The sequence below is a fragment of the Myotis brandtii genome, unplaced genomic scaffold, assembly GCF_000412655.1.
Source record: "Myotis brandtii unplaced genomic scaffold, ASM41265v1 scaffold1663, whole genome shotgun sequence".
Lineage (NCBI taxonomy): Eukaryota > Metazoa > Chordata > Mammalia > Chiroptera > Vespertilionidae > Myotis > Myotis brandtii.
Window position 1 is genome coordinate 1 of NW_005356101.1, and position 10666 is coordinate 10666.

The following is a 10666-nucleotide window of genomic DNA, read 5'->3' on the forward strand; positions in this document are numbered from 1 at the left end:
TATGTTTAATTTTTAAAGGAATAACCAAACTGTTTTTAAAGTGGTCGTACCATGTGCATCAACTTTTGTTTGATAAACTGAATAATTAATGTGCCATTTAGCTTTTCCTGGGTAAGCCTTGTGGTTTAGTGGGAAGAGGCCTGGCTGTGTGACTTACAACTTCCTGACTGTGGGGATAGAATTGTAATCTCTGTCTTCAATATTCTAATCTGTGAAAGAAAAGATCTGTCACTGTAGTTTATGAGCCAGACACTTCAGGTACTTATGCCCTTTATGTCCTTTATGTTCTAGAAGCAAGAGTCAGGAATTTGAAAGATAACATATTGTGAAAGTACTATGGTTTTCATATAGACTTGTTTTAAATGAGTGGCCTGTTCATACAGTCATTTATCATCTATAACAATTTACCTAATGCTTTCTTGTACTTAAATACAAGAAAACTCCAGTTTAGCTTAAGTTATGCAGTGGAGGTCCAGGATGATAGAATTTAGGGTCCAAATCAGTGTAAAACTGTGATTTGCATTCTCTTCTTCCATGAATGAATTTATCATGTGGTGGCAGAGTGAGGAGGGAAAGGAGAAAGGAACCTCCTTGGGACCACATGTCTCTATTCTTTCACAGGTGCCAGCCATGAGGATTATTCGTGTTTTTCTGATTTCTAGAGAATTGAGCCCGATTCTTCCTCTCTGTGGAGTGGGGACTGCATCTAGGTTTCTTGGACACCATGGCCTATGTGTTTTGTTTAGTTAGTGTGTTTGTTTGATAGGGGAAATAATTATTCCTGGATAAAACAAGCACTTTTTCTAGCTCTCTGAGACTGGAGGAGTGGTTATAAGAGCTCTTTGGCCAAGTATGGCCTCCACCCTGTATAGAATCAGATGCTTCTCATGCTTTCCTGATGCTTTCTATGGGATTGTGGTCTTTTCTGTTAGTAGCAGCCAACTACTCCCAGGAACCTAGGACATGACAAGAAGGGGAGAAAAGTTTTGCATGTGGGTGGGGAAGAAAGAACAGGGACCTGGGATTGGTTGGGTGGTGGTGAGGTAGGGGCTGTGTGGAGTTGATAGAACTTTCTTCACGCAGCAGCACATACTGTCATGCCTGCTTCCTTGTTGCTTTGTTGTATTGGTTAAGAAACCCTGACCAGGAAAATAAGGAGTTGTAGGTAGTCACAAAGCTTTTATCTTTTGCTACATGCCTAGATAGAAGTGACTGACCTTGTTTAAAGCTGACAAGGTTTTTGTGAAACATAACATTCAAGAAAATGTTGGTCACTTCAGATTTTGTGCTAAGTGGAAGGTAAGAAATAATTTGTAATTCGAATAGGTTGAATGGATTTCAAATGCATACTGGATGAGTGTACATTTATCTTGCAGAAAAGAAAAGAAAAGAAAAGAAAAGAAAAGAAAAGAAAAGAAAAGGAAAGAAAAGAAAAATAAATCTGTTGCCTCCTGGTATACATTTATCTTGCTTTTGGTTTAAAGCTAGTAGATTAGTAGCTAAATACCCTAAAATTGTCATATGTTTAAGATTTCATAATGTTTTTATGGTTCAATGGTATGCAATCTGCAATGCATGAGTTATCTTTATGTGCATTGTTGTGTTCATAAAAACTCAAGTCAAATCTACTTTTAGGTATGTACTAGTGGCCCCGTGCATGGATTCGTGCACATGGAAAGGAAATTAATTAGTCCCTCTGGTGCAGGGACTAATGCAGGTAGTCCAGGGACTAATGCAAGTGGTCCTGAGTGGTGGCTGGCAGAGCGAGACTGGGCAAGATGGGCCAGACACGCCCTGGAGCCAACCTCCCGTGGTCCCTCCCCAGCCGGCTGCACCTGGGCTGGCACTGTGGCTCAAAGGGCATCTGTGGAGTGAGCAGGGTCCCTCTGGCAGGTGGGGTCCCTCAGCCTGGCCTGCAGGTATCATGCCAAAACCGGCTCTCTGACATCCTCCAAGAGGTCCTGGAGTGCAAGAGGAATTGTGAGGAATCGGGCTCCCTCCTCTCTGGTTCTGGGGTGCATCACCTGAGAACCACTGCTGCCAAGTGACTACAGCTCAGCAGCTCCTGCCTTGAGTGTCTGCCCCCTAGTGGTCAGTGCACGTTATAGGTACTGGCTGGTTGGACAGTCTCTTAGCCTTTTATATATATAGATAATTTTTTATGTTTTGATTACTGTTTACATACAATATTATCTTAGTTTCAGGGGTACAACCTAGTGATTGGACATTTATATACCTTAGGAAGTGATTGCCCTGATAAGTCTCGTAGGGCATCAGCATTGTCTTGCTTACTCATATTTCTGGTTTAGGCATCCGTGAGAAAGGTCATCTCTTTTATTCAATGTTGTGTTTCTAATTTTTCTCTTATCTGCTGGGGTTTCAACTAAGCAGAGCTACTGAGATGGGAGAAAGGTTGTTCTCATTTATCTTATTTTTTACTTTCTTTTGGTAGCACCACCACCATTCACAATAGTAATAATATTCTAAAAAAGCTGATGAGAAGCTAGATATTTGTTTTTCCTTTGGACATTTTATAATTTCACTTTTAGAACTAAGTAGCCAGAACATGATGTCCTCTGCAGAGGAAAGAAGATAAAATCTGACAATGAGAATTCCAAAAGATGAGATTTTACTACCTCATCAAAAATCGTTCTGTTATGCTTAGTTTGTGTCCATACCTAGCATTTGGGCTTTTTCTCACCAATGCTGAAGATCTATGGGGAAAAAAAGTCCATTCCAATAGATGTTCATATCATATAATCTCCAAGGAAATTCATTATACTATTGGGAGATTTTAAAAATTAATAGTTTATTGTGAAATAATTTCAAACTTAACCATTGTGGGAACATAACCCTTTTACCCAGATTCCCCACCTGTTAACATTTCACCACAATTTGCTAGTCATTTTATATATTAGATAACTCATTGTCATTAGCATTGTTCTGAAGCATTTGAGAGCTGTTCGTACCCTGCTGTATTATTCCTAAGTCCTCCAGTTCTATTTTTCAGAAATGAGGACCCTCTCCTATGTAACCTCCCAGTCATTGTCTGAGTGGCTGCTAAGCCTCATAATAGCTGCAGTGGTGGGTCCTTAGGGGCTGTTGGCCACCATGCTCTTCACATAGTTGACTGACCATCACATCATGTCTCCTCAGTCTCATCCAACCTGGTATTTTCCTGTCTCTCTCCAGGTGATTTAATCTTTTTAAATTAATCCTCACCTGAAGGTATGTTTATATTGACTTTTAGACAGAGAGAAAGGGAGAGAGAGAGAAACATCGATCCGTTGCCTCCTGTATGCGCCCCAACCAGAGCTCAAACCTGCAACTTAGGTATGTACCCTGACCAGGAATCGAACCAGAAACCTTTCGATGTATGGGACTGCACTCCAACCACCTGAGCCACCGGGCCAAGGCTGATGTTAATCTTGATCACCTGGTCATGTTGGTATCTGCCAGCTTTCACCACAATGTCACCATTTTCCCCTATGTCATTAATAAATATTTTGAGGGGAGTTACCCTGACATTATTCCAAAACTCTATTTTTCATAAAACCTGAACTCACCAGCTTCAGCCCTATTGATGTCTCTGGCCTGAATGAGCAATAACTATCGCTGTGATAGTTACCACAGGGTGATTTTCTATTTTCATCTCGCTGTTCTGTTTGGATTAATTTGCATTCCACTAAAAGGGTAACTCTTTGTTCTTCAGCTCTTCGTTCATTTATTTATTTTAGTATAGACTCATGGATTCATGTTATATTCAGTACTATCCAATAATAATATGTTATCATTAATCTTGATACTGTTATTGTTTCTGATTTGATCAGTGGGAGACCTTTCAAGGTAGGTTCTGTGTTTTATTTTTTTAATTCATTCTTTTGACACATTCTTTTCTTTGAGTATTTTGTTGGCACAATAAGAAGTTCCAGACTCACTGAACTTATCCCACCTGGTTCCTTTTTATGAAGTTTTGCATTTACTAACTGAGATCTGGGTGTTTGGAGTGTTCATTGGTATTGGGATGGCATAGCTCCTAGGCCTTCTCAGTGGACAGACCTAGGAAACATATGTATGTATACATGGATACATCTAAACCTTTTTATATCTGTCTGTGTATATAGATCAAAACCCATGACCTCCAATTCTGATCTAATATTCCAGAGTTATTTCCACATTTCCATGTCTGTAAAGCATCTTCTCAAAAAGTGAAAAACCTGATTCTCACTATCCTAATATCCTAAATGATTTGCTCAGTTGATTTTTTTAGAGATAGAGAAAAAAACAACACATCAGTCTATGAGAGAGATATCAATCAATTGCCTCCCATATACGTCCTGACTGGGAATTGAACTGGCAACCTTTTGGTGCCCAGGACAACGCTCCAACCAACTGAACCATACTGGCCAGGGTTCAGTTAATTTCCTGGTTCCTTAATATAAGCAATCTCCCCACCGTCCAGCTGTCCTCTCTCTTCCTCCCACCTCCCTTTGCAGCCTATGATTTTGGGTGCTGGCCATTGCTGCTCCTCCACCCAGCACTTCCATCACTTTTGCACTAAGAGGGGAGGTAATGTCCAATAGAAACGACTGATACATTATGTGAACATGATAGAATAGGGAATGTATCTAAGTTTTCTTTCCAGTCAGTACGCCTGTTTTGCATAAGTTTTTTTTATACTTCTTATTGTGTTTTTTTAAACATTTGGTTTTCCTGTAAATAATTAATTCTAAAAATTCAAAGACTCATTTACTCAATTGATTTTTTTATCTTTATTGTTGAAAGTATTGCATATGCTCCCTTCTAGCTTCACCACCCTATTGTCTGTGTTCATGGCTTATGCATACATGCATGCAAGGTCTTTGGTTGATCACTTCCCACCTACCCACCCTCTCCTGCCTTCTCTCTGAGATTCCCTATTCTGTTCTATGCTTCTGTGTCTCTGGATCTATTTTGTTCATCAGTTTATTTTTCATTTATTCAACTAATTTTTAACATCTGTTAGGAGTCTGATATTGTGCAAGATTCTAGTGACAGAGGTATGTGCTCTGTTCTCTGCAACCTCTAGTCCAATGGGGATTCGGGCAACGAAAGTACTTCACTGCATTGCTCTACTGTGATACAGGGATTAAGAGACATGGAAGCTACCACCCTAAATTGGAGGGCCAGGGCCGTGGGGAGAGAGAAAGTAAAGATTGTATGTGAGTGAATGCGTGAGTGTGTGTGTGTGTGTGTGTGTGTGTGTGTGTGTGTGTATGTGTGTGGGGCAGGGTAGGGAGGGACAATGCTCCAAGCTCTGGGGATGGCATTGGCTTCTCACCTATTAAATGAGATTTACCATTATTCACTAAGATGTAATAGGTATGACAGGAATCCTGTAGCTAGGTTTCATTTCTTATATTCAGTATTCTCTGCATACTATGGGATGGTGGTGAAAAAAGATGACACAGTTCTTGTTGCAAAGTTTTACAATATAGTGAGGGAGACTTTCAGGCACATAAATGTTATATAAATCAATAAAGAAGGGTGGGGAATAGGCTTTGAAGGAGGGTGGGGTGGGGTGGGGTGGGGCAACAAGGGAATTGTAGACTAAAGACTAGAACAGGTCAGCAAACATTTTATGATAGTGAATATTTTCGTTGTGATGGGTCACGCATGTGTGTTGTAACTACTCATCTCTGTCACTGTAGCAGGAAAGCAGCCATAGACATAAATGGGTGAGTGTGGCTCTGTTCCATTAACATTTTGTTTTTGAAAACAGAAAACATGACCACCTGTAGTTTGCTGATCCCTGGACTAGAATGTAGCATCCAAGAAGGCTAGAACTTTTTTTTTTATGTTTATTGATTTTTAGAGAGAGGGAAAGGGAGAAGAAGAGAGAGAAATATTGACATGAGAGTAAAACATCAATCAGCTGCCTCCCCAATGTCCTCTACCATGGATCGAGCCTGCATCCCAGCATGTGCCCTGACTGGAAATCAAACAAGTAACCTTTTGGTGCACGGGATGTGCCCAACCAACTGAGCCACACCAGCCAGGGCTGGCTAGAACTTTTATGCTGAGCTCTGACCCATGTCCTAGTAGAGTGTCTTGTACACACATAGACACTGAATAATTGTGTTGAGTGAGTGGAGGGAGAATTAGCCACTGCTCCAAACTGGGACTCTTGCAGTTAGGATTGTCCATTGTTTTCTATAATGCTAGGGTTTAGTGCCAAAGGAAGCCAACTCAGGTACCTGTAAAATTCTTTGTCTGAGAACGTTCACATTCAGTTTTGGGTTAATCATTTAGGATTGCTTGGTTTTTATTTGAGTAGAGATTTTTAAAGCCTGGAAAGGTTTTCTGTCAAGGAAGTCTTAATGCATAACAAGCTTATCTCTGGTCACTTTAGAAATAGTTTGTAGGTAGCTGTCAATGCAGAAGGTACATGAAGAGCTATAGATAAATGCATCTTAAAAGTTCACCCAACCATTAGCATGTCTTATTACATCAGGGGGGGAAAGGCCACTAAAAGAATAAGTTATTTTTCTGTTTTAGAGCTTGTGTTGCTTTACCTAACTCATTGCATTTGTCCAATGTTTCAGTGAGAGGCTCCTCAGTTAATGAGCAAAGTAGAAGGTAAATTGCACCCTAGCACCCACCAGGCATTTTACACTCGTGACGGTTCGGGCACAACAGGCAGGCAGTGCTGAGGTCCTCCTGGATTGGCGCACTGAGCACAGCTGCACTGTGACGTCTGTCACTCACGACAGCTGTACATCAGTGTTTGCCCTGTGATAGTCACTGTCTGGGCACGAAATAGCCTTCTGCTTTGCACCTTCCACTGGAATAGATACTGGATTCTCTGGGGAGTAAATTATGATTTACCCACCAATGCCACAGACATTGGGCATAGACATGAGGTGTTTTTTTTTAAATACATTTTTAAAAAATATATTGTATTGATTTTTTTACAGAGAGGAAGGGAGAGGGATAGAGAGTTAGAAACATCGGTGAGAGAGAAACATCCATCAGCTGCCTCCTGCACACCCCCTACTGGGGATGTTGCCCGCAACCAAGGTACATGCCCTTGATCGGAATGGAACCTGGGACCTTTCAGTCCGCAGGCTGATGCTCTATCCACTGAGCCAAACCGGTTAGGGCTAATACATTTTTACTGATTTCAGAGAGGAGGGGATAGGGAGAGATAGAAACATCAATAATGAGAGAGAACCATTGATTGGCTGCCTCCTGCACACCCCCTACTGGGGATTGAGCCCGCAACCCGGGCATTTGCCCTTGACTGAAATTGAACCCAGGACCCTTCAGTCCGAAGGCCGGTGCTCTATCCACTGAGCCAAACCAGCTAGGGCGACACCAGGGTTTTGAAAGGCCTTCCTCAGACCTCCATTCCATCATGCCTGTGTAACTGTGGTGGACCTACTGTTCCTTCTCCTTACTCCAGTGCATTCTCCTTACCATTTTACTGGTGACCTTCAAGGTAAAATTACATATTTGTGTTCTTCTTGAGTCTCAGCACAGTCAACTCTGCATTAATTTTATAAAAAATTATATTTATTACTGAAAGTATTACAGATATCTTTTTTTTTTTGTCACCCATTGACCCCCTCCCTCCTATCCCTCTCCCCGCAGGCCTTCACCACACTATTGTCTGTGTCCATGGGCTATGCATATATGCATATAAGTTCTTTGGTTAATCTCTTCCCGTGCCCGCACTCCTTCCAGGCCTTCTTCACCCACTATTGTCTGTGCCCATGGGCTATGCATATATGCATATAAATTCCAGGTTAATCTCTCCCTAACCACCCTCCAACCCTGCCTTCCCTCTGTGATTCTTCAGTCTGTTCCATGCTTCCATGTCTCTGAATCTATTTTGTTCGTCAGTTTGTTTTGTTTGTTAGATTCCACATGTAAGTGAGAAGATGTGATACTTGTCTTTCTCTGACTGGCTATTTCATTCGGCATAATACTCTCCAGGCCCCTCCATGTTGTCTCAAAGGGAAGTGAAATTCACCTCAGCAGAGTTTGGAGCCTGCCAATATCTCCCTGTGGATACACTGCTTGTGAAGCTTATAGGATCCTGCTCTGTTGTTCTGTGAAGCTGGCTACTGGGTTTATTGATTTTGGGCCTCTTTGGAGGGTCTCTGGTGCCGGCCAATGTTAGACTTTATTTGTGACTGGCCCCAAGTACCCTGTTTGGAGCTATCAGTGATCCACAGCTTGTGGTTCCCTCTGCTGGGGCTGGGTGTGTGTGGCAAGGACTGAGCTGTGCACCAGGGCCTGCTTTTCCTAGCTTAGGGCCCAGAAGTATGTGGCAAAGACTCGAAACACCGGAGATTACCTCTGCCTGCAGGCTGATTGTTAGTCTCTAAATGAACCTCAGGCTGTAGACCCCAGCAGGGCATAAACTCCCTTGAGGTGGGGCGAAATGGTTTCCAGTGGGTGGGGCAATTGCTTCCCCTAGGCAAAAGCTGCCGTGATATGAAAGCTCTCCCTGAGAAAGATGGTTTCTATGACTTGGGGGAATGACTCAGCCCAGGGATCCTGGCAGCTGTCCTCTCAGCTCTCTCCTCAGAGCCACCAACCCCAGACTCTCCTCACACAGCTCTAATCCACTCTGCCCTTCCTTTGCTAGAGCACAAGGTGAGTGGCTGAAAACAAAATTTAGTGTATTGGCCCTTTAAGGTGGTGCCTATGTTTCTAGCCATCTCTCCCTGTCAGACAGAACCCCCAGTGCTTTTCACAGCCAGATGTTATATGGGCATCTTTCCCAGTTTGTTACTCTGGGCTGGGGAGCCCAGATTGGGGTTTAGACCCCAAACTTCTCAGAGGAAACCCCCCCACAACTGAGATATCATGCTCTAGAACTTCAGTTGCTGCCTGTGAGAGCCCAGCCAGCCCTTTTGTGCCTCTACACTTCCTACCAGTCTCTATGCGTTCTCCTTGGTTATAAGGCTTCTATTCAGCTAGTCTTCAGTTGGTTATTCAAGATGATTTTTCTATATTTTAGTTGTAATTCCAGCTTGGTCCCGGGAGAATGTCAGTGTAGCTTCCACTTAATCTGCCACCATCTTGGCTGCCTTGATTTTTTTTTATACCTTCCTGCTCTCTGAATATTCTCTACCCGCAAACATCTATGTAATTTGTTTGGAACATGCAGTGTCCACACTATGTCTGTACACCCTTAAAAGTCATCTCCAATAGAAAGTGGTGTCTCCCATTTTGAAACTGAGAATTTTCCATTCTACTTATCTGAAACTTTAAAGAAAGAAAATGATGTATTTGGAGGGCATTGTTTAACTTTTACAATTGAATTAATAATTTTGTGAGCACTAAGAACTGGTAAGGTTTTCTTTTTAACATCTGATGTGCTTTTTCTAGCCATTAAATTTCTACTTCAGTTATATTGTTTCTTTATTTGACTAGATTTGAGCAGTGAGAGCATTAATCCTGGTGGTTCTAGAAATCCATGTAGAAGTTGAATAGGTAGCAAATAATTATCACCTAACACTACTCAAGACCCGTGATATACTTTACATTGTGTTAAGAGAAGTAAGCGTAACAGATGTTTTACCAGAATCTTTTACTTCAAGGAAACTTGAACGTTTGCGTATCCTTTTCCAAAATGTGTAAATAGTTTAGAGAATAAGTAAAGTAATTTAGAGGGACCTGAGCCATTTTTCCTACAGATGCTGACTAATGATGACATCCTTTGTATACTAGACTTCTATTAATTGATAGTTTGGTTTCCTTTTCCTTTATAAGTTTGTTTGTGCTTGCTTTCTGTTTGATTTCATCACCTTTCATTGAGTATATTTAATGCGGACTCTAAATTTTTAGAACTAGTTTTAAAGTGAACCAGTAAATCAGTCTGTTTCTGCATTTGCAGTGGGATCATGAGACCTGGCCTCAACGCCATTCTGGGACCCACAGGTGGAGGCAAATCTTCGTGAGTATACCAGAGTATCAGTAAGCGTTCCCTTTGCATTTTTAATGTGCTTTTACAGATCACTTTTACGAGGGCAGGTATTAATTAAATATATGCTGCATGTCTAGTCTGGGTCTAGGCACTGTGGCTCACATGCAGTTGTGCCAGTTGTGGTTCTATCCTGAGGAGCAGGAAGTCTTAGTAGGGCAGCTTTACTAACAGGATGTGATAGCTGATGGCATACAGCTGTCATCTATGATGTGAGCTAATGGGGAGGGAAAGGAAGGGGATGACTTAAAAGTGAAGAGATGGAGCCAAGGGCATAAGTGAAGACTTACATCTCAGCTAAAGGAGCACATTACCTGTGTTGGGACCCAAAGGTCAGGCAACTTGGAGGGCTGTTGGGGAGGTCTGTGCTGGATCAGCCAACAGTGCATTGTTTTCATGGTTTGGGGCTTTATTGTAGCAATAGAGGCCCGGTGCACAAAAATTTGTGCACTCGGGGGAGGGTCCCTCAGCCCGGCCTGTGCCCTCTCGCAATCTGGGACCCCTTGGGGGATGACCACCTGCTGGCTTAGGCCCATTTCCTAGGGGATTGGGCCTAAGCTGGCAGTCAGACATCCTTCTGGCAGCCTGGGAGCCCTCGGGGGATGTCCACTTGCCAGCGGGGAGCAGGCCTAAGCTGCAGTCGGACATCCTTAGCGCTGCTGAGGAGGCGGGAGAGGCTCCCACCACCAC

At 42.4% G+C, this 10666-nt stretch overlaps 1 protein-coding gene across 1 annotated transcript in view; it reads left to right on the forward strand.

Moving 5' to 3' along the window:
* Window positions 1-9862: 9862 nt before the first annotated feature.
* Window positions 9863-10666, forward strand: part of LOC102245195 (ATP-binding cassette sub-family G member 2) — a gene marked incomplete at its 5' end in the record, with an annotated part of 29483 nt that continues 28679 nt past the window's right edge. The window contains one exon of the mRNA XM_014536846.1: window positions 9863-9949. Within this exon, the coding sequence (XP_014392332.1) occupies window positions 9863-9949 (87 nt within the window). The remainder of the gene's footprint in view (window positions 9950-10666) is intronic.